This window comes from Panulirus ornatus, chromosome 68, assembly GCF_036320965.1.
Source record: "Panulirus ornatus isolate Po-2019 chromosome 68, ASM3632096v1, whole genome shotgun sequence".
Lineage (NCBI taxonomy): Eukaryota > Metazoa > Arthropoda > Malacostraca > Decapoda > Palinuridae > Panulirus > Panulirus ornatus.
This window is the reverse complement of record NC_092291.1, coordinates 27,001,525-27,027,386: the sequence shown is the minus strand read 5'-3', so window position 1 is coordinate 27,027,386 and position 25,862 is coordinate 27,001,525. Positions and strand designations below refer to the sequence as shown.

Below are 25,862 nucleotides of genomic sequence, written 5' to 3'. Positions count from 1 at the left end.
CCCCTTTTTTTTTTCTCCCAAAGAAGGAACAGAGAAGGGGGCCAGATGAGGATATTCCCTCAAAGGCCGAGTCCTCTGTTCTTAACGCTACCTCGCTAACGTGGGAAATGGCGAATAGTATGAAAGAAAAGAAAGAATGCGTGCATAGTGCGATTGTACAAAGGCATAGGGGATAAGAGTGAGTGCTCAAATTACAGAGGTATAAGTTTGTTGAGTATTCCTGGTAAATTATATGGGAGGGTATTGATTGAGAGCATCAGATTGGGGAAGAGCAGTGTGGTTTCAGAAGTGGTAGAGGATGTGTGGATCAGGTGTTTGCTTTGAAGAATGTATGTGAGATATACTTAGAAAAGCAAATGGATTTGTATGTAGCATTTATGGATCTGGAGAAGGCATATGATGAGTTGATAGAGATGCACTGTGGAAGGTATTAAGAATATATGGTGTGGGAGGCAAGTTGTTAGAAGCAGTGAAAAGTTTTTATCGAGGATGTAAGGCATGTGTACGTGTAGGAAGAGAGGAAAGTGATTGGTTCTCAGTGAATGTAGGTTTGCGGCAGGGGTGTGTGATGTCTCCATGGTTGTTTAATTTGTTTATGGATGGGGTTGTTAGGGAGGTGAATGCAAGAGTTTTGGAAAGAGGGGCAAGTATGAAGTCTGTTGGGGATGAGAGAGCTTGGGAAGTGAGTCAGTTGTTGTTCGCTGATGATACAGCGCTGGTGGCTGATTCATGTGAGAAACTGCAGAAGCTGGTGACTGAGTTTGGTAAAGTGTGTGAAAGAAGAAAGTTAAGAGTAAATGTGAATAAGAGCAAGGTTATTAGGTACCGTAGGGTTGAGGGTCAAGTCAATTGGGAGGTAAGTTTGAATGGAGAAAAACTGGAGGCAGTAAAGTGTTTTAGATATCTGGTAGTGGATCTGGCAGCGGATGGAACCATGGAAGCGGAAGTGGATCATAGGGTGGGGAGGGGGCGAAAATCCTGGGAGCCTTGAAGAATGTGTGGAAGTCGAGAACATTATCTCGGAAAGCAAAAATGGCTATGTTTGAAGGAATAGTGGTTCCAACAATGTTGTATGGTTGCGAGGCGTGGGCGAGAGATAGAATTGTGCGGAGGAGGGTGGATGTGCTGGAAATGAGATGTTTGAGGACAAAATGTGGTGTGAAGTGGTTTGATCGAGTAAGTAATAATAGGATAAGAGAGATGTGTGGTAATGAAAAGAGTGTTGTTGATAGAGCAGAAGAGGGGTGTTTTGAAGTGGTTTGGTCACATGGAGAGAATGGGTAAGGAAAGATTGACCAAGAGGATATATGTGTCAGAGGTGGAGGGAATGAGGAGAAGTGGGAGACCAAATTGGAGGTGGAAAGATGGAGTGAAAAGGATTTTGAGTGATCGGGGCCTGAACATGCAGGAGGGTGAAAGGCGTGCAAGGAATAGAGTGAATCGGAACGATGTGGTATACCGGGGTTGACGTGCTGTCAGTGGATTGAACCAGGGCATGTGAAGCGTCTGGGGTAAACCATGGAAAGTCTGTGGGGCCTGGATGTGGAAAGGGAGCTGTGGTTTCGGTGCATTATTACATGTCAGGTAGAGACTGAGTGTGAATGAATGTGGCCTTTGTTGTCTTTTCCTAGCACTACCTCGCACACATGATTGGGGAGGGGTTTTTTATTTCGTGTGGTGGGGTTGCGATGGGAATGAATAAAGGCAGACAGTATGAATTATGTATATGTGTATATATGTTTATGTCTGTGTGTATATATATGTATATGTTGAGATGTATAGGTATGTATATTTGCGTGTGTGGACGTGTATGTATATACATATGTATGTATGTATGTATGTATGGGCCATTCTTTCGTCTGTTTCCTTGTGTTACCTCACTAACACAGGAGACAGCGACAAAGCAAAATAAATAAAAATAAATATATATAATCTTTTGGCTAAGATGAAAGTATACCTTATTTTTCCCCTTACATGATTGCTGTTTCCTGTGTCAGTGAGTTATTGCCAGGAAGAGAAGAAAGGCCACGTCCACAAATATATATTAGTGTTTTTGGACTTCACTTGCTCAAGGTTATACCATTAGTGAAAAACCACATTTTTTTTAGGTGCTTTATTGGAATAAGTGTTATTAAAAACTTTTAACTCTAAAGGAGTCCATATTTCCCATTTAGTGTAAGTTGTGCAGCCTTGGGTTGTAGGAACCTCAGGAAAGATAACCTGGATAACACAAGGACTCTTTCTTAGAAAGATGTCCTGGTTGTCCATCCTCTGAAAAGTGGATATAAGTAAGCTGCAAACCACACAAAATAGTGCACTTAGAATGACCACTGGCCGTGTAGCAACTACAAACACTCAACACCAACACAGCTAAGCAAACATCCTCTAAGCACAGTCCAGCTCATCGTGTTTAGCACTCAATTCTATACAGTAGCACTATACTCCTACCACCCCAAATCACTCTAGCTGAGTAGAAATTAAAAGTTTGCCCCAGTCTCATATGTCACTAACCTCTTCTCAGATTCTCTCACCCCCAGCAAATATAAACAGACATAACACATACACACACAAATAACCCAACGACACTTAACATCTGCCTTCTTAACTTGGTCTTAAATTACAAACCATCAAAAGCCATGCTCTCCAGACAAACACGAGTCACACGTTTCCTTCTAAATACAAACCATTCTAGGCATTACACTGAAAGACATGAGATTCATTCCTTACATTAAGAACATCAGCACAAAAGCAGCATGAAAACTAAATGCCCTTAGAGAACTAATTATAACCAGATTTGGCCAAGAAAAAGAATTCCTCATTATCCTATACAAGCAATTCATCTACTTCACTTCATACTATGCCTTACCTTGTCTTCCACCCTTTCAAAAGCAAACCACACAAAATAGTACATACAGAACTATCTCTTGCCACTTTGCAACTACAAACACACAACATCTTTTACTGAAACAAAGTTCAGGAAAACTTTAGAATTGCTATAAGAGCATGTCCCAAAAGTTCATGGGTACCCAACTCTTTAAACTGGACTTACCTTTCTTCCTACCATTGCTACATGTGTTGAGAATCATTATTAGCAATCTGGGAAGCTATACATACTTGATTCAACTCATGTAAATGGGAATGGAGTTAAAGATGTTAGGTAAGTGAAAAAGCATGTGATAAGGAATGACACCTCAAGTATGTAAAATAATGGATGAAAATTATATACAGAAAGCATATTTGAATTTGATGAGAAGGATTAGTCACAAGGGAAGATCAAAGGGAAGGTGGAGAATTTTTTTTTTTGAGTGGAATAGGACTGAAGACTTTTGAGAAATTCTGTGACTGGGGCATTAAAGTGAGATTCTGTTTATGAATAATTTTCACGTGTATAATATGATTTACATGGTTTTATTATAACAGAGGTTGTAATCATTGCTAATGACTCCATATGTAAATGGCCTAGCAGTTTGAATGCTTGCCCTTTCAGGTAGAGATCTGCTGAAGATTAAGAAGGTTGTTTATAACAGGAACAGTCCATTAAAGCGTCAGTTATTATTTATTCATTTTTGCTTTTAGATGCGTCTTTGGACTCAGGCACGTCAGATGGGATCATATGCTGCAAAATGTATGTGGTCATCCCTAACTAATCAAGAAATTTACATGGACTTCTGTTTCGAGTTGTTCTCACATGCCACCAAGTTTTTTGGCCATAAGGTTATCCTTCTTGGTCTCTTCAATGGACAAGGAGTAGAAGGAAGATATGAAGTCTTGTTACGATATACTAAAGGTAAGTTCATGTTTCATTCCATCATATAGTCATTATCTCGTATATCATTTCATGCTTTGTGAAATGACCTTCACTCGATAGTGTTGGTACGTTAACACAGATTTCCCATAGGGCACATATTTCAGATATACATTTCTTCATTCTCTGTCTACCCAACTTCTTCATTCCTTTGTATATATTCCTTTACATCACGGTGATTACTCCTTTCATCTTGCTAAGGTGTACTCATTACAGCAGTACTTCCTACTTGTCCATATCATGTGTCAGCTTTGTCTTTTATTTCATTAGTGCCTCCATTCATAGCAGCGAATCCTCCTGTGATTTTATTTCTTTATCTGTCTGACTCCTTTTACACTTTCCAGAAAATCCCTGTTGTTGCTTTCTGCAAGCCATTTTCCTGTTAGACCTAATATTTGGTAATGTACATATGTATTGGGCAGGAGCATTAGACAGAAGTTTTAGGTTGGATCATTAGGAAGGAACATTAAGTAGACACATTAGGAGAAAGTGATTGGCATGAACATTAGCTAGGAGCCTCTGTAGTAAGAGAAAAAATTAAAGTAATGGTTTAACTAGAAATGTAGTAAAGCAAGGGAGCACAATTATACAGTATGAAAGATACAGGAGACACAGGAGTCAAGTTGCTTCAGGACAAAAATGGAGGTGTTACATGAAGTATTAAGGAAACAGTTGATTGGTCAGAACATTCAGAACCATTTTATAAATTCATGAGGGGCAAATGAACAGTAAAGAACCAAATTTTTTTCTTTTTTCTTGTTAGGGGGTGACTGTGTTGTTGATTGGTTGGTAAGGATATTCAGTATATGTATGGATCATGGTGAAGTATGTGAGGATTGGCAGAATGCATGTATAGTGCCATTGTACAAACTACAGAGGCATAAGTATGTTGAGTATTCCTGGAAAATGTATTATGGGAGGGAACTGAATCAGAGGGTGAAGGCATGTACAGAGCATCAGATTGGAGAGGAGAAGCGTGTTTTAGAAGTGGTAGAAGATGTATGGATCAGATGTTTGCTTTGAAGGATGTGTGAGAAATACTTAGAAAAACAGATGAATTTGTATGTTGCATTTATGGATCTGGCATATGATGGGGTTGATAGATATGCTTTTTGAAAGGTCTTAAGAGTATATGGTGTGGGAAGTAAGTTGCTAGAAACAGTGGAAAGTCTTTATCATGGATGTAAGGCATGTGTTTAAGTAGGAAGAGAGGAGAGTGATTGGTTCCCAGTGAAGATTGGTCTGCAGCAGGGGTGTTTGATGTCCCCATGGTTGTTTGATTTGTTTATGGATGGGGTGTTAGGGAGGTAAATGCAAATGTTTTAGAGAGAAGGGCAAGTACATAGTCTGTTGGGGATGAGAAGGCCTGGGAAGTGAGTCAGTTGCTGTTTGCTGATGATACAGCACTGGTGGCTGATTTGAGTGAGAAACTGTAGAAGCTGGTGAGTGAGTTGTGAAAGGAGAAAGTTAAGAGTAGAAGTGAATAAAAGCAGTGTTATTAAACATGTTCAGCAGGGTTGAGGGACAAGTTAGTTGGGACGTAAGTTGGAAAAATTGGAGGAAGTGAAGTGTTTTAGATATCTGGGAGTGGGTTTAGCAGTGAATGGAATCATGGAAGCAGAATTGAGTCACAGGGTAGGGGAGTGGGGGAAAGCTCTAGGAGCAATGAAAAATGTGTGAAAAGAGAGAACATTATCTCAGAGCAAAAATGGGTATGTTTGAAGGAATAGTAGTTCCAAAAATATTATATGGTTGTGAGGCATTGGCTATAGAGAGGGTTGGGCAGAGGAGGGTAGATGTGTTGGAAATTGAATATTTGAGGACAATATGTGACGTGAAGTGGTTTGATATAGTAAGTAATGAAAGAGTAAGAGATATGTGGTATTAAAAGAGTGTGGTTGAGAGAGCAGGAGAGGGTGTTAAAATGGTTTGGACCTATTGAGTGAATGAGTGAGGTAAGGTTGACAAAGAGGATATATGTGTCAGAGATGGATGGATCAAAGAGAAGTGGGAAACCAAATTGTAATTGGAAGGATGGAGTGAAAAGGATTTTGAGCAATCAGGGCCTGAATGCACAGGAGGGTGAGAGGCCTGCAAGGAATAGAGTGAATTGGAACAATGTGGTATACTGGGGTCGACGTGCTGTCAGTGGATTGATCCAAGGCATATGAAATGTCTGGGTTAAACCATGGAAAGGTCTGTAGGGCCTGGATATGGTTAGGGAGCTGTGGTTTTGGTGCATTGCATATGACAGCTAGAGACTGAGTGTGAATGAATGTGGCATTTTTTTGTTTGTTTTCCTTGTGCTGCCTTGCTGAAGCATGGGGTAGCGATGCTGTTTCCTGTGGAGCTGCGTAGCATCAGGAATGGATGAAGGCAAGCTAGTATGAATATGTATATATGTATCTATGTCTATGTGTGTGTATGTACATGTGTGTATGTTGATATATGTCTGTATATGTATGTATATGGGTGTTTTTGTAAATATATGTGTACGTATATGAGTGGATGGGCCATTCGTTGTCTGTTAACTGGCACTACCTCGCTGACGCTAGCAAACAGATGAAGAATAGCCTAAACACTCATATACACATATATTTACATAAACACCTTACATGCAGATATATGTATACATATACATATCAACATATACATACACATACACAGACATATACATATATATACACATGTACAAATTCATACTTGCTTCCCTTCATCCATTCCTGTTGCTACCCTGTCCCACAGGAAACAGCATCGCTATCCCTCTTACTTCAGCAAGGTAGCATCAGGAAAACAGACTAAAAAGGCCACATTTGTTCACACTCAGTCTCTAGCTGTCACGTGTAATGCACTGAAACCATAGCTTCCTATTCACATCCAGGCCCCACAGACCTTTCCATGGTTTACCCAGATGTTTTACATGCCCTGGTTCAAGCCATTGACAGCACATTGAGCCCGGTATACCACATCATTCCAATTCACTCTATTCCTTGCGTGCCTTTCACCCTCCTGTATGTTCAGGTCCCGATCACTCAAAATCTTTTTCACTCCACCCTTCCACCTCCAATTTGGTCTCCTGCTTCTCCTCATTCCCTCTAAATCTGATACATATATTCTCTTAGATAATCTTTCCACTCATTCTTTCCCTGTGACTAAACCATTTCAATACACCCTCTTTTCTCTTTTGCTCTCTCAACAACACTCATTTTATTACCACACATCTCTCTTACTCTTGCATTACTTACTCAATCACACCACCTCATACCACATGTCGTCAAACATTTCATTCCCAACACATCCACCCTCCTCCACATAACCCTATCTGTAGCCCATGCTTCACAACCATATAACATTGTTGGAACCACTATTCCTTCAAACATACCCATTTTTGCTCTGAGATAATGTTCTTGCCTACAACACATTCTTCAACATTCCCAGAACCTTCACTCCCTCCCCCACCCTGTGACTCACTTCCGCTTCCATGGTTCCATCCGCTGCAAAATCCGCTCCCAGATATCTATCTAAAACACTTCACGTCCTCCAGTTTTTCTCCAATCAAACTTACCTCCCAATTAACTTGCCCCTAACCCTACTGAACCTAATAACCTTGTTCTTATTCACATTTACTCTCAGCTTTCTTCTTTCACACACTTTACTCAACTCAGTCACCAACTTCTGCAGTTTCTAACCTGAATCAGCCACCAGTGCTGTATCATCAGTGAACAACAACTGACTCACTTTCCAAGCCCTCTCATCCACAACAGACTGCATACTAGCCCCTCTCTCCAAAACTACTGCATTCACCTCTCTAACCATCCCATCCATAAACAAATTAAACATTTTTTTTTTTTTTTTTTACATTTCCAATTAGTAGTGTGCTGTGGGGAAAGTCTAACTACTACTACTGTGCTTGTCTAAAGCAAGTGGACGTCGGCAGGCGACCTATCTACATGTAGATAGTGAAAGAAGTTATTAGTTGGAAAGAGTGTATGGACGCTATAAGAGGAAGATTGAAGATCAAATTGCTGACAGCATAGGTAGAAGTAAGTTAAGAAGTGGCAGTTAGACGATGGTTGGATATACCTTACCTTGCCGACTCAAACACAGCGACCTTCCAGCACCTCTCACCTTCCAGTGTGGCCTGTCACACAGGAGCAATGGGCAATCCCACCAAGGCGTCCACAACCCCGCCCGACAACCCGACCTCAGGAACTGGTACCTGCCTATGGAGTCATGGGAGAACAGCCTAATCCCGCACACCCCAAGTGCATAAAGTGGGAGGTGACCTCCACCTGTCCAATGGCCGACCCCAGATGGACAAGGCAGGCTCCGATTGCTAGCCTGTGCTCTTGGACCACATCCTGTGAAGGGAGTGAGTCCAAGTTAGGGCTTTGACAGTGCACACCTCAAGGTCCTGGTATGTCAGCCCCAACCCTCTGAGAGCACTCACGCTTTATTGACACCATGTGTCACACCAATTTAAAGTGGCAGATGTTACTTGCAGGGTGTCTTTCCTGGTATATTCCCGTACGCCTTGTAAGACTTCCGGGGTGCCGTAGTAGCTGCACTTATACTGGTGTGCAGCTGAAAGTGCGAAGTGGAACCCAGGGACCTGAGTGTCTATGATATAGGCCTCTGTACCTTTGCAAGCCACAATGTCCGGCTTCCGAAAGGACCCCACAACTGGAATGCGTGGCTCGCAGGACACCTTGTAACCCCTCTGCCTCAGTCGTCTGGCCAAATAGGCACTGATGTTGTTGTGCCTCTTTACCCTCCCACCATAAGTATGAGGGCACATCTGAGCGATGTTCCTGAGCGTACCTGGCTTCTAATAGGTGTCACAAAGGCCGTTGATCTTGGGCCAGCCTCTGGACACCCGGGCAGGGGTGGGTAAAGCGCCTATCCTCACTTAGATGGCCTTCACATAACCAGAACCGGATGGGAAGCGGTTCCCGCTATTTACCCATCTGCTAACCTGAGGCACGGCAGCAGATGGAGCAAGAGCTGCACCGTTGAGGGTGCTGACCAGATTGGCCCTCCATATGTGTTGACGTTCGGTTTTATCACTTGCCTGTCGACCAGCAATGCATGCGGGTCCAGTCCAGCGCTGCAGCTTGCTCATGACTGCAGGCTCCCGGACAGCCGCAAGAATCACCGGGTCAGTCGAGGTGAGTAATTTTTTGAACCGCACTTGTTTATTCAGCCGGATGGTTGAGACAAAGTCCGGTATACCTAGCCCACCATCTCCAGCTGCTGAGTCGAAGTATGCACAAGGCACATCATGGGCTAGGTGAGGTGCAGCCAGTGGCGAACCACCACTCACACTTGCCAGTCCATACGTGCTAATTGCGTCTTATACACTTCCCTCAGCACCGGTTGATGCATGAGCTTGGGCACCAGATGCTCCACAAGAAACGCAATCTACTGTTGAGGTTTTAGAGGGGCTCTGGTGATGTTATGGAGCCCTTCTTTTAGCAGAGCTCCGTAGGACTTTTGTCGCCCCCCCGACAAGAATGTTGAGGTACTTGTATTCGTCCTCAGCACTCATGGATCCAACAGCGCTGCCCAAGACTTGGAACATTCTATTTTTGTTGACGTACCAAGTCTTACGCTTGCCGTCGACCTCCATGCTGAGGGTACGACATTTCCCTGGATTAACTTGAAACCTACCCCCCCGCGAGGGTCTCGGCCATCATGTCCATTGCCTGCTGCGCGCCAATGGGCGTCTGTGCCACCAGGACCAAATCATCGGCAGAAGCCAATGCAGATACTTTTTGGTCACCCAACCTAACCCCTACACCAGTCTCCTTCACCCTTGTGATTCCCGCGTCAATCACAAGGTTGAAGAGAATTGGTGATGATGGGTCACCCTGCTTGACCCCACGAGTCATGTTTATTTTCTCCGACATCCTGTCGCTACCTTCAATGTGAGTGAAGGCTTGGTCATGTCGACATGACATATGTCCTGACGAGGGCTGGGATGCCCTTCTGCGACATGGCCCACTCGATAGTGCTACGATTAACACTATCGAATGCTGTAGCCATGTCGAGGAATGCCAGGTGCACACCATGGGCATGTGCCCGCGCACGACTGACGATCGCATCCAAGATTGTGAGGTTCTCAAGGCATCCATCCACTGGAATGAATGCCTTTTGAGCTCCATCGATCTGGACGAGGCTCGAGATACTGCTGCTCAAGATTTTATGGAGCAGATGGACTACGGCACAGATGGTGATTGGCCTGTAGTCCTTGGGTTCGGTTGGGTTGGGTACCTTGGGTATCGGCATCATTCTATTAGCCTTCAGTCATTCCGGCAATGCAGACGTAGCTAGCCACAGGTTAAACATTTTAGCCAGGATCCTTGGAGGAATGGACTTCAGTAATCGAGTCGACATCCCATCAGGTCCATGGGCAGATGTTCTGGTGGCTTTGAGGTGGTGTGCTACCTTGCCTATGGTTATAACTTCTATTTGTCCACATTCTAGGTTGCAGTCGGTGATGGCACGTTCGTCCAGCTCAGATGGTCAAGAGAACAGAGCCCCCCAGAAGGAATTGAGGTGTTCTGGCCCAGCCGAAGTTGGCGGTACCTCCCAATTGCCTTTGAGAACCTGTCCAGCGGCCAAAGACTTATTCTCACGATAGAGTCTCTGTACATTATGGTACTGTTCTCTCATAAGGCGGTTCCCATGCAAAGGAGCCTCCTCCGCGCAGCGTACGCGGCCAGAATTTGCTGACTGCCTTGATCCATCTCCACCACGATTCCAGTGGTCTTTGGGTGAGCCACAGGAGCTTATTACGTGTGATGCATGCTCCGCAGCTGCCCTGATTGCAGAGAGGCTGTCACCCTGACACAAATGTTTGAGGGCTGCATTTAGGATGTCCTCTCCCTACAATGGATTTGTGAGGCTGGCTCCTAATGTGTCAACATAAGTGACAGTCTCCGCCACAAAGGAAGCAATTGATTGGGATTGGAGGACCCGCGGAGCAGCTGGGACAGTTAAAACCATGGGAGTTGTCTCACCACTGGGTTCCACACTCACGTACATCCCTGTATGCGGTGCTTCCTCCGGAGTGCCACTCCACGTGTTGCTTCTCCTTGTGGATGGGACACGCCTCTCAGTTGGCACACCATTCATCACCTCGCCTTCACCAGTTTCCTGGAGGAGGTTAATGTTCAAGGTCAGTTCCTGAACCCTGGTCTTATGCGACACTTTGCATCGGAGACCTTTGATCACTTTGACCATCCTAGAAGGAACAATCTCCTGCAACCGCTGCCATCCCAGCCTCAGCCCTGGCGAGGAGCTCCACCTCCTCATCAGACCACCAAGCCTTGGACAGAACGTGCCTGGAAGCCAACTCCTGGTGAAAGGAGTCGGCATTTACCTGCCTTTCATGGACCCTACAGCACCGAAAGCTGGCGAGGGTCTTCCCACAATGTGGGCAAGAGGGTGACTGGTCGTCGGCAGATCCCTCATGACTGTTGCTGGTTCCCGACATACCAACAGAGGCTGGCACGCTATTCTGAGGAATGGGTTACGTGTGACGGGTACCATGAAGCGAAAACCTGTGACAAGGGTAGATGCTTCAGCTTTGGTCCCACATTGCTGCCGCCCGAAGGAAGCAGAGGACTGCAGTCAGTTGATGGACACTGCCACTGTGCTTCAGTCCTAGGGATTGCCCTTTAGTAGTTGCCCTACTATACCAGTAAACGTAGCTGGACAACTTCCGACTCTCAGCTGTTGGTTGGTATGTACTGGATAACCAACCAATGAAGCTAGGGCTTAAAGTGCGAAATCACTCGAGTTACTCAGCTTGAAGGCTTTATAAAAGCGAGTGATAATCCGTGAGAGACATCATGCACCCCAGCTGCAAACCGACATTCACTGGGAACCAATCACTATCCTCTATTACTACTCGTACAGATGCCTTACATCCTTGGTAAAAAGTTTTCACTACTTCTAGCAACTTACCTCCCACACCATATACTCTTAAAACCTTCCACAAAGCATCTCTATCAACCCTATCATATGCGTTCTCTAGATCCATAAAAGCTACATACAAATCCATCTGTTTTTCTAAGTATTTCTCACATACATTCTTCAAAGCAAACACCTGATCCACACATCCTCTACCACTTCTGAAACCACACTGCTCTTCCATAATCTGATGCTTTGTAAATGCCTTTACCCTCTCAATCAATACCCTCCCATATAATTTCCCAGGAATACTCAACAAACTTATACCTCTGTAATTTAAACACTCACCTTTATCCCCTTTGCCTTTGTACAATGGCACTATGCATGCATTCCACCAATCCTCAGGCACTTCACCGTGAACCATATATACATTGAATATCCTCACCAACCAGTCAACAACATAGTCACCCCCTTCTTTAATAAATTCCACAGCAAAACCATCGAAACCTGCCGCCTTGCCAGCTTTCATCTTCTGCAAAGCTTTTACTACCTCTTTTCTGTTTACCAAACAATCCTCCCTGACCCTTTCACTTTGCACACCACCTCGACCAAAACATCCAATGTCTGCCACTCTTTCATCAAACACATTCAACAGACCTTCAAAATACTCACTCCATCTCCTTCTCACTTCACCACTACATGTTATTACCTCCCCATTAGCCCCCTTTACCAATATTCCCATTTGTTCTCTTGCTTATGCACTTATGCACTTTATGTACCTCCTTCCAAAACATCTTTTTATTCTCCCTAAAATTTAATGGTCCTCTCTCACTCCAACTCTCACATATATATATATATATATATATATATATATATATATATATATATATATATATATATTATATTTATATTTATTTTGCTTTGTCGCTGTCTCCCGCGTTTGCGAGGTAGCGCAAGGAAACAGACGAAAGAAATGGCCCAACCCACCCCCATACACATGTATATGCATACACGTCCACACACGCAAATATACATACCCATACATCTCAATGTACACATATATATACACACGCAGACACATACATATATACACATGCACGCAATTCACACTGTCTGCTTTTATTCATTCCCATCGCCACCTCGCCACACATGGAATAACATCCCTCTCCCCCCCCTCATGTGTGCGAGGTAGTGTTAGGAAAAGACAACAAAGGCCCCATTCGTTCACACTCAGTCTCTAGCTGTCATGCAATAATGCCCAAAACCACAGCTCCCTTTCTTCATCCGGGCCCCACAGAACTCTCCATGGTTTACCCCAGACGCTTCACATGCCCAGATTCAATCCATTGACAGGACGCGACCCCGGTATACCACATCGATCCAATTCACTCTATTCCTTGCCCTGCCTTTCACCCTCCTGCATGTTCAGGCCCCGATCACTCAAAATCTTTTTCACTCCATCCATCTTTCCACCTCCAATTTGGTCTCCCACTTCTCCTCGTTCCCTCCACCTCCGACACATATATCCTCTTGGTCAATCTTTCCTCACTCATTCTCTCCATGTGCCCAAACCATTTCAAAAGACCCTCTTCTGCTCTCTCAACCACGCTCTTTTTATTTCCACACATCTCTCTTACCCTTACATTACTTACTCGATCAAACCACCTCACACCACATATTGTCTTCAAACATCTCATTTCCAGCACATCCACCCTCCCACGCACAACTCTATCCATAGCCCACGCCTCGCAACCATACAACATTGTTGGAACCACTATTCCTTCAAACATACCCATTTTTGCTTTCCGAGTTAATGTTCTCGACTTCCACACATTCTTCAAGGCCCTCAGAATTTTCGCCCCCTCCCCCACCCTATGATCCACTTCCGCTTCCATGGTTCCATCCACTGCCAGATCCACTCCCAGATATCTAAAACACTTCACTTCCTCCAGTTTTTCTCCATTCAAACTCACCTCCCAATTGACTTGACCCTCAACCCTACTGTACCTAATAACCTTCCTCTTATTCACATTTACTCTTAACTTTCTTCTTCCACACACTTTACCAAACTCAGTCACCAGCTTCTGCAGTTTCTCACATGAATCAGCCACCAGCGCTGTATCATCAGCGAACAACAACTGACTCACTTCCCAAGCTCTCTGATCCCCAACAGACTTCATACTTGCCCCTCTTTCCAAAACTCTTGCATTTACCTCCCTAACAACCCCATCCATAAACAAATTAAAGAACCATGGAGACATGACACACCCCTGCCGCAAACCTACATTCACTGAGAACCAATCACTTTCCTCTCTTCCTACACGTACACATGCCTTACATCCTCGATAAATACTTTTCACTGCTTCTAACAACTTTCCTCCCACACCATATGGAAAAAAAAAAAAAAATATATATATATATGTATATATATATATATATATATATATATATATATATATATATATATATTATCCCTGGGGATAGGGGAGAAAGAATACTTCCCACGTATTCCCTGCGTGTCGTAGAAGGCGACTAAAAGGGAAGGGAGCGGGGGGCTGGAAATCCTCCCCTCTCGTTTTTTTTTAATTTTCCAAAAGAAGGAACAGAGAAGGGGGCCAGGTGAGGATATTCCCTCAAAGGCCCAGTCCTCTGTTCTTAACGCTACCTCGCTATCGCGGGAAATGGCGAATAGTATGAAAAAAAAAAAAAAAAAAATATATATATATATTATATTATTATTATTATACTTTGTCGCTGTCTCCCGCGTTTGCGAGGTAGCGCAAGGAAACAGACGAAAGAAATGGCCCAAACCCCCCCCCCCCCCCCCCAATACACATGTATATACATACGTCCACACACGCAAATATACATACCTACACAGCTTTCCATGGTTTACCCCAGACGCTTCACATGCCCTGCTTCAATCCACTGACAGCACGTCAACCCCGGTATACCACATCGCTCCAATTCACTCTATTCCTTGCCCTCCTTTCACCCTCCTGCATGCTCAGGCCCCGATCACACAAAATCTTTTTCACTCCATCTTTCCACCTCCAATTTGGTCTCCCTCTTCTCCTTGTTCCCTCCACCTCCGACACATATATCCTCTTGGTCAATCTTTCCTCACTCATCCTCTCCATGTGCCCAAACCACTTCAAAACACCCTCTTCTGCTCTCTCAACCACACTCTTTTTATTTCCACACATCTCTCTTACCCTTACGTTACTCACTCGATCCAACCACCTCACACCACACATTGTCCTCAAACATCTCATTTCCAGCACATCCATCCTCCTGCGCACAACTCTATCCATAGCCCATGCCTCGCAACCATACAACATTGTTGGAACCACTATTCCTTCAAACATACCCATTTTTGCTTTCCGAGATAATGTTCTCGACTTCCACACATTCTTCAAGGCCCCCAGGATTTTCGCCCCCTCCCCCACCCTATGATCCACTTCCGCTTCCATGGTTCCATCCGCTGCCAGATCCACTCCCAGATATCTAAAACACTTCACTTCCTCCAGTTTTTCTCCATTCAAACTCACCTCCCAATTGACTTGACCCTCAACCCTACTGTACCTAATAACCTTGCTCTTATTCACATTTACTCTTAACTTTCTTCTTCCACACACTTTTCCAAACTCAGTCACCAGCTTCTGCAGTTTCTCACATGAATCAGCCACCAGTGCTGTATCATCAGCGAACAACAACTGACTCACTTCCCAAGCTCTCTCATCCCCAACAGACTTCATACTTGCCCCTCTTTCCAAAACTCTTGCATTTGCCTCCCTAACAACCCCATCCATAAACAAATTAAACAACCATGGAGACATCACACACCCCTGCCGCAAACCTACATTCACTGAGAACCAATCACTTTCCTCTCTTCATACACGTACACATGCCTTACATCCTCGATAAAAACTTTTCACTGCTTCTAACAACTTGCCTCCCACACCATATATTCTTAATACCTTCCACAGAGCATCTCTATCAACTCTATCATATGCCTTCTCCAGATCCATAAATGCTACATACAAATCCATTTGCTTTTCTAAGTATTTCTCACATACATTCTTCAAAGCAAACACCTGATCCACACATCCTCTACCACTTCTGAAACCACACTGCTCTTCCCCAATCTGATGCTCTGTACATGCCTTCACCCTCTCAATCAATACCCTCCCATATAATTTACCAGGAATACTCAACAAACTTATACCTCTGTAATTTGAGCACTCACTCTTATCCCCTTTGCCTTTGTACAATGGCACTATGCACGCATTCCGCCAATCCTCAGGCACCTCACCATGAGTCATACATATATTAAATAACCTTACCAACCAGTCAACAATACAGTCACCCCCTTTTTTAATAAATTCCACTGCAATACCATCCTAACCTGCTGCCTTGCCGGCTTTCATCTTCCGCAAAGCTTTCACTACCTCTTCTCTGTTTACCAAATCATTTTCCCTAACCCTCTCACTTTGCACACCACCTCGACCAAAACACCCTATATCTGCCACTGTATCATCAAACACATTCAACAAACCTTCAAAATACTCACTCCATCTCCTTCTCACATCACCACTACTTGTTATCACCTCCCCACTTGCGCCCTTCACCGAAGTTCCCATTTGCTCCCTTGTCTTACGCACTTTATTTACCTCCTTCCAGAACATCTTTTTATTCTCCCTAAAATTTATATATATATATATATATATATATATATATATATATATATATATATATATATATATATATTTTTGCTTTGTCGCTGTCTCCCGCGTTTGCGAGGTAGCGCAAGCAAACAGACGAAAGAAATGGCCCAACCCACCCCCATACACATGTATATACATACACGTCCACACACGCAAATATACATACCTATACATCTCAATGTACATATATATATATATACACACACAGACACATACATATATACCCATGCACACAATTCACACTGTCTGCCTTTATTCATTCCCATCGCCACCTCGCCACACATGGAATACCATCCCCCTCCCCCCTCATGTGTGCGAGGTAGTGCTAGGAAAAGACAACAAAGGCCCCATTCACTCACACTCAGTCTCTAGCTGTCATGCAATAATGCCCGAAACCACGGCTCCCTTTCCACATCCAGGCCCCACACAACTTTCCATGGTTTACCCCAGACGCTTCACATGCCCTGATTCAATCCACTGACAGCACGTCAACCCCGGTATACCACATCGATCCAATTCACTCTATTCCTTGCCCGCCTTTCACCCTCCTGCATGTTCAGGCCTCGATCACTCAAAATCTTTTTCACTCCATCTTTCTACCTCCAATTTGATCTCCCACTTCTCCTCGTTCCCTCCACCTCCGACACATATATCCTCTTGGTCAATCTTTCCTCACTCATTCTCTCCATGTGCCCAAACCATTTCAAAACACCCTCTTCTGCTCTCTCAACCACACTCTTTTTATTTCCACACATCTCTCTTACCCTTACATTACTTACTCGATCAAACCACTTCACACCACACATTGTCCTCAAACATCTCATTTCCAGCACATCCACCCTCCTGCGCACAACTCTATCCATAGCCCACGCCTCGCAACCATACAACATTGTTGGAACCACTATTCCTTCAAACATATCCATTTTTGCTTTCCAAGATAATGTTCTCGACTTCCAAACATTCTTCAAGGCTCCCAGGATTTTCGCCCCCTCCCCCACCCTATGATTCACTTCCGCTTCCATGGTTCCATCCGCTGCCAGATCCACTCCCAGATATCTAAAACACTTTACTTCCTCCAGTTTTTCTCCATTCAAACTTACCTCCCAATTGACCTGACCCTCAACCCTACTGTACCTAATAACCTTGCTCTTATTCACATTTACTCTTAACTTTCTTCTTTCACACACTTTACCAAACTCAGTCACCAGCTTCTGCAGTTTCTCACATGAATCAACCACCAGCGCTGTATCATCAGCGAACAACAACTGACTCACTTCCCAAGCTCTCTCATCCACAACAGACTTCATTCTTGCCCCTCTTTCCAAAACTCTTGCATTCACCTCCCTAACAACCCCATCCATAAACAAATTAAACAACCATGGAGACATCACACACCCCTGCCGTAAACCTACATTCACTGAGAACCAATCACTTTCCTCTCTTCCTACACGTACACATGCCTTGCATCCTCAATAAAAACTTTTCACTGCTTCTAACAACTTGCCTCCCACACCATATATTCTTAATACCTTCCACAGAGCATCTCTATCAACTCTATCATATGCCTTCTCCAGATCCATAAATGCTACATACAAATCCATTCGCTTTTCTAAGTATTTCTCACATATATTCTTTAAAGGAAACACCTGATCCACACATCCTCTACCACTTCTGAAACCACACTGCTCTTCCCCAATCTGATGCTCTGTACATGCCTTCACCCTCTCAATCAATACCCTCCCATATAATTTACCAGGAATACTCAACAAACTTGTACCTCTGTAATTTGAGCACTCACTCTTATCCCCTTTGCCTTTGTACAATGGCACTATGCATGCATTCCGCCAATCCTCAGGCACCTCACCATGAGTCATACATACATTAAATAACCTTACCAACCAGTCAACAATACAGTCACCCCCTTTTTTAATAGATTCCACTGCAATACCATTCAAACCTGCTGCCTTGCCGGCTTTCATCTTCCACAAAGCTTTTACTACCTCTTCCCTGTTTACCAAATCATTTTCCCTAACCCTCTCACTTTGTACACCACCTCAACCAAAACACCCTATATCTGCCACTCTATCATCAAACACATTCAACAAACCTTCAAAATACTCACTTCATCTCCTTCTCACATCACCACTACTTGTTATCACCTCCCCATTAGCGCCCTTCACTGAAGTTCCCATTTGCTCCCTTATCTTACGCACTCTATTTACCTCCTTCCAGAACATCTTTTTATGTCTTTATATATATATATATATATATATATATATATATATATATATATATATATATATATATATATATATATATATATATATTTTCTTTTCTTTCTTTCATACTATTCGCCATTTCCCGCTTTAGCGAGGTAGCGTTAAGAACAAAGGACTGGGCCTTAGAGGGAATATCCTCACCTGACCCCCTTCTCTGTTCCTTCTTTTGGAAAGTTAAAAAAAAAAAAATGAGAGGGAAGGATATCCAGCCCACCGCTCCGTTCCCTTTTAGTCGCCTTCTACAACACGCAGGGAATACGTGGGAAGTATATATATATATATATATATATATATATATATATATATATATATATATATATATATATAATTTTTTTTTTTTTTTCATACTATTTGCCATTTCCGGCGTTAGCGAGGTAGTGTTAAGAACAGAGAACTGGGCCTTAGAGGGAATATCCTCACCTGACCCCCTTCTCAGTTCCTTCTTTTGGAAAATTAATAAAAAACAAGAAAGGGGAGGATTTCCAGCCACCCGCTCCCTCCCCTTTTAGTCGCCTTCTACGACACGCAGGGAATACGTGGGAAGTATTCTTTCTCCCCTATCCCCAGGGATAAGGTATATAGGTTTGCGGCAGGGGTGTGTGATGTCTCCATGGTTGTTTAATTTGTTTATGGATGGGGTTGTTAGGGAGGTAAATGCAAGAGTCTTGGAAAGAGGGGCAAGTATGAAGTCTGTTGGGGATGAGAGAGCTTGGGAAGTGAGTCAGTTGTTGTTCGCTGATGATACAGCGCTGGTGGCGGATTCATGTGAAACTGGAGAAGCTGGTGACGGAGTTTGGTAAAGTGTGTGGAAGAAGAAAGTTAAGAGTAAATGTGAATAAGAGCAAGGTTATTAGGTACAGTAGGGTTGAGGGTCAAGTCAATTGGGAGGTGAGTTTGAATGGAGAAAAACTGGAGGAAGTGAAGTGTTTTAGATATCTGGGAGTGGATCTGTCAGCGGATGGAACCATGGAAGCGGAAGTGGATCATAGGGTGGGGGAGGGGGCGAAAATATTTGGAGCCTTGAAAAATGTGTGGAAGTCGAGAACATTATCCCGGAAAGCAAAAATGGGTATGTTTGAAGGAATAGTGGTTCCAACAATGTTGTATGGTTGCGAGGCGTGGGCTATGGATAGAGTTGTTCGCAGGAGGATGGATGTGCTGGAAGTGAGATGTTTGAGGACAATGTGTGGTGTGAGGTGGTTTGATCGAGTAAGTAACGTAAGGGTAAGAGAGATGTGTGGAAATAAAAAGAGCGTGGTTGAGAGAGCAGAAGAGGGTGTTTTGAAATGGTTTGGGCACATGGAGAGAATGAGTGAGGAAAGATTGACCAAGAGGATATATGTGTCGGAGGTGGAGGGAACGAGGAGAAGAGGGAGACCGAATTGGAGGTGGAAAGATGGAGTGAAAAGGATTTTGTGTGATCGGGGCCTGAACATGCAGGAGGGTGAAAGGAGGGCAAGGAATAGAGTGAATTGGAGCGATGTGGTATACAGGGGTTGACGTGCTGTCAGTGGACTGAATCAGGGCATGTGAAGCGTCCGGGGTAAACCATGGAAAGCTGTGTAGGTATGTATATTTGCGTGTGTGGACGTGTGTATGTACATGTGTATGGGGGGGGGGTTGGGCCATTTCTTTAGTCTGTTTCCTTGCGCTACCTCGCAAACGCGGGAGACAGCGACGAGGTATAAAAAAAAAAAAAATATATATATATATATATATATATATATATATATATATATATATATATATATATATATATATATATATATATTATTTATTTTTTTATTTTTATTATACTTTGTCGCTGTCTCCCGCGTTTGCGAGGTAGCGCAAGGAAACAGACGAAAGAAATGGCCCAACCCCCCCCATACACGTGTATATACATACGTCCACACACGCAAATATACATACCTACACAGCTTTCCATGGTTTACCCCAGACGCTTCACATGCCTTGATTCAATCCACTGACAGCACGTCAACCCCGGTATACCACATCGCTCCAATTCACTCTATTCCTTGCCCTCCTTTCACCCTCCTGCATGTTCAGGCCCCGATCACACAAAATCTTTTTCACTCCATCTTTCCACCTCCCACTTCTCCTCATTCCCTCCACCTCCGACACATAGATCCTCTTGGTCAATCTTTCCTCACTCATTCTCTCCATGTGCCCAAACCATTTCAAAACACCTTCTTCTGCTCTCTCAACCAAGCTCTTTTTATTTCCACACATCTCTCTTACCCTTACGTTACTTAATCGTTCAAACGACCTCACACCACACATTGTCCTCAAACATCTCATTTCCAGCACATCCACCCTCCTGCGCACAACTCTATCCATAGCCCACGCCTCACAACCATACAGCATTGTTGGAACCACTATTCCTTCAAACATACCCATTTTTGCTTTCCGAGATAATGTTATCGACTTCCACACATTCTTCGAGGCTCCCAGGATTTTCGCCCCCTCCCCCACCCTATGATCCACTTCCGCTTCCATGGTTCCATCCGCTGCCAGATCCACTCCCAGATATCTAAAACACTTTACTTCCTCCAGTTTTTCTCCATTCAAACTTACCTCCCAATTGACTTGATCCTTAACCCTACTGTACCTAATTACCTTGCTCTTATTCACATTTACTCTTAACTTTCTTCTTTCACACACTTTACCAAACTCAGTCACCAGCTTCTGCAGTTTCTCACATGAATCAGCCACCAGCGCTTTATCATCAGCGAACAACAACTGACTCACTTCCCAAGCTCTCTCATCCCCAACAGACTTCATACTTGCCCCTCTTTCCAAAACTCTTGCATTCACCTCCCTAACAACCCCATCCATAAACAAATTAAACAACCATGGAGACATCACACACCCCTGCTGCAAACCTACATTCACTGAGAACCAATCATTTTCCTCTCTTCGTACACGTACACATGCCTTACATCCTTGATAAAAACTTTTCACTGCTTCTAACAACTTGCCTCCCACACCATATATTCTTAATACCTTCCACAGAGCATCTCTATCAACTCTATCATATGCCTTCTCCAGATCCATAAATGCTACATACAAATCCATTTGCTTTTCTAAGTCTTTCTCACATACATTCTTCAAAGCAAACACCTGATCCACATATCCTCTACCACTTCTGAAACCAGACTGCTCTTTCCCAATCTGATGCTCTGTACATGCCTTCACCCTCTCAATCAATACCCTCCCATATAATTTACCAGAATACTCAACAAACTTATACCTCTGTAATTTGAGCACTCACTCTTATCCCCTTTGTACAATGGCACTATGCACGCATTCCGCCAATCCTCAGGCACCTCACCATGAGTCATACATACATTAAGTAACCTTATCAACCAGTCAATAATACCGTCACCCCCTTTTTTAATAAATTCCACTGCAATACCATCCAAACCTGCTGCCTTGCCGGCTTTCATCTTCCACAAAGCTTTTACTACCTCTTCTCTGTTTACCAAATCATTTTCCCTAACCCTCTCACTTTGCACACCACCTCGACCAAAACACCCTATATCTGCCACTGTATCATCAAACACATTCAACAAACCTTCAAAATACTCACTCCATCTCCTTCTCACATCACCACTACTTGTTATCACCTCCCCATTTGCACCCTTCACTGAAGTTCCCATTTGCTCCCTTGTCTTACGCACTTTATTTACCTCCTTCCAGAACATCTTTTTATTCTCCCTAAAATTTAATGATACTCTCTCACCCCAACTCTCATTTGCCCTCTTTTCCACCTCTTGCACCTTTCTCTTGACCTCCTGTCTCTTTCTTTTATACATCTCCCACTCAATTGCATTTTTTCCCTGCAAAAATCGTCCAAATGCCTATCTCTTCTCTTTCACTAATAATCTTACTTCTTCATCCCACCACTCACTACCCTTTCTAATCAACCCACCTCCCACTCTTCTCATGCCACAAGCATCTTTTGCGCAATCCATCACTGCTTCCCTAAATACATCCCATTCCTCCCCCACTCCCCTTACTTCCATTGTTCTCACCTTTTTCCATTCTGTACTCAGTCTCTCCTGGTACTTCCTCACACAAGTCTCCTTCCCAAGCTCACTTACTCTCACCACCCTCTTCACCCCAACATTCACTCTTCTTTTCTGAAAACCCATACAAATCTTCACCTTAGCCTCCACAAGATAGTGATCAGACATCCCTCCAGTTGCACCTCTCAGCACATTAACATATATATATGTATATATATATATATATATATATATATATATATATATATATATATATATATATATATATATATATATATATATATATCTTTTTTAATTTTCCAAAAGAAGGATCAGAGAAGGTGGCCAGGTGAGGATATTCCCTCAGAGGCCCAGTCCTTTGTTCTTAACGCTACCTTGGTAACGCGGGAAATGGCGAATAGTTTGAAAGAAATATATATATATATATATATATATATATATATATATATATATATATATATATATATATATATATATATATGTTATCCCTGGGGATAGGGGAGAAAGAATGCTTCCCACGTATTCCCTGCGTGTCGTAGAAGGCGACTAAAAGGGAAGGGAGCGGGGGGCTGGAAATCCTCCCCTCTCTTTTTTAGTTTTCCTAATGAAGGAACAGAGGAGGGGGCCAAGTGAGGATATTCCCTAAAAGGCTCAGTCCTCTGGTCTTAACGCTACCTTGCTAACGGGGGAGATGGCGAATAGTATGAAAAAAAAAAAAAATATATATATGTGTGTGTGGGTGTGTTTGATGATAAGAGTGGCAGATATACTGGTGTTTTGGTTGAGGTGGTGTGCAAAGTGAGAGGTTCAGGGAGAATGATTTGGTAAACAGAGAAGAGGTAGTGAAAGTTTTGTGGAAGATGAAAGCTGGCAAGGCGGCGGGTTTGGATGATATTGCTGTGGAATTTATTAAAAAAGGGGGTGACTGTGTTGTTGACTGGTTGGTGAGGATATTCAATGCAAGTATGGTTCGTGGTGAAGTGCCTGAGGATTGGCAGAATGCATGCATAGTGCCATTGTACAAAGGCAAAGGAGATACAGGTGAGTGTTCAAATTACAGAGGTATAAGTTTGTTGAGTATTCCTGGTAAATTATATGGGAGGGTATTGATTGAGAGGGTCAAGGCATCTCCAGATCATCTGATTGGGGAAGAGAAGTGTGGTTTCAGAAGTGGTAGAGGATGTATGGATCAGGAGTTTGATTTTAAGAATGTATGTGCAAAATACTTCGAAAAACAGATGGGTTTGTATGTAGCATTTATGGAGCTAGAGAAGGCATATGGTAGAGTTGATAAAGGTGCTGTGTGGAAGGTATTAAGAGTATATGGTGTGGGAGGTAAGTTGCTAGAAGCAGTGAAAACTTTTTATTGAGGATGTAGGGCATGTGTACGAGTAGGAAGAGAGGAAAGTGGTAAATGTCGGTTTGGGGTAGGGGTATGTAATGTCTCCATGGTTGTTAGGGAGGCGAATGCAAGAGTTTTGGAGAGAGGGGCAAGTATGCAGTCTGTTGTGGATTAGAGAGCTTGGGAAGTGAGTCAGTTGTTTGCTGATGATACAGCGCTGGTGGCTGATTCAGGTGAGAAACTACAGAAGTTGGTGAATGAGTTTGGTAAAGTGTGTGAAAGAAGAAAGCTGTGAGTAATTGTGAATAAGAGCAAGGTTAGTAGGTTCAGTAGGGTTGAGGCACAAGTTAAATGGGAGGTAAGTTTGAATGGAGAAAAACTGGAGGAAGTGAAGTGTTTAGATATCTGGATGTGGATTTAACAGTTGATGGAACCATGGAAGGGGAAGTGAATCACAGGGTGGGGGAAGGCGTGAAGTTCTGGGAGCATCGAAGAATGTGTGAAAAGTGAGAATTTTATCTCGGAGAGCAAAACTGGGTATGTTTCAAGGAAAAGTGGTTCCAACAATGTTATATGGTTGTGAGGCATAGGGTTGTGCAGAGGAGGGTGAATTTGTTGGAAATGAGATGTTTGAGGACAATATGTAGTGTGAGGTGTTTTGATCGAGTAAGTAATGAAAGGGTAAGAGAGATGTGTGGTAATAAAAAGAGTGTGGTTCAGATAGCAGAAGAGGGTGTATTGAAATGGTTTGGTCACATGGAGAGAATGAACGAGGAGAGATTGGCAAATAGGATATAAGTGTCATAGGTTGAGGGAACGAGGAGAAGTGGGAGACCAAATTGGAGGTGGAAAGATGGAATGAAAAAGATTTTGAGTGATCGGGGCCTGACCATACAGAAGGGTGGAAAGCTTGCAAGGAATAGGGATTTGGAATGATGTGGTATACCCGGGTGGATGTGCTGTCAGTGGATTGAACCAGGGCATGTGAAGTGTTTGGGGTAAACCATTGAAAGTTTTGTGGGGCCTGAATATGGAAAGGGAATTGTGGTTTCGGTGCATTACACATGACAGCTAGAGACTGAGTGTGAACAAATGTGGCCTCTGTGGTATACCGGGGTTGACGGGCTGTCAGTGGATTGAATCAGGGCATGTGAAGCGTCTGGGGTAAACCATGGAAAGCTGTGTGGGGCCTGGATGTGGAAAGGGAGCTTTGGTTTCGGGCATTATTGCATGACAGCTAGGGACTGAGTGTGAACGAATGAGGCCTTTGTTGTCTTTTCCTAGCGCTACCTTGGGCGCGTAAGGGGGGAGGGGGTTGTCATTTCATGTGTGGTGGGGTGGCAAGGAAATGGATGAAGGCAGCAAGTATGAATGTTTTTTTTTATACACCGTCGCTGTGTCCTGCATTAGCGAGGTAACGCAAGGAAACAGACGAAAGGACGGCCCAACCCACCCACATACACATGTATATACATACATGTCCACACACGCACATAAACATACCTATATATTTCAATGTATTTTTATTTCATATTTTATTACACTTTGTCACTGTCTCCCACGTTAGTGAGGTAGCACAAGGAAACATACGAAAGAATGGCCCAACCCACGCACATACATATGTATATACATACACGCCCACACATGTACATATACATACCCATACATTTCAATGTGTACATACATATACATACACAGACAAGTACATATATACACATGTACATTTTCCTACTTGCTACCCTCAGCCATTCCTGTCAACAC

The 25,862-nt window shown here is 43.4% G+C and overlaps 1 protein-coding gene across 1 annotated transcript in view; it reads left to right on the top strand.

Moving 5' to 3' along the window:
* The window catches only part of Pyroxd1 (pyridine nucleotide-disulfide oxidoreductase domain 1), a 140,585-nt gene that overhangs the window by 107,447 nt on the left and 7,276 nt on the right, over nt 1-25,862 (top strand). Inside the window, exon 7 of the mRNA XM_071659568.1 lies at nt 3,577-3,787. Coding sequence (XP_071515669.1) covers nt 3,577-3,787 — 211 coding nt within the window. The remainder of the gene's footprint in view (nt 1-3,576; nt 3,788-25,862) is intronic.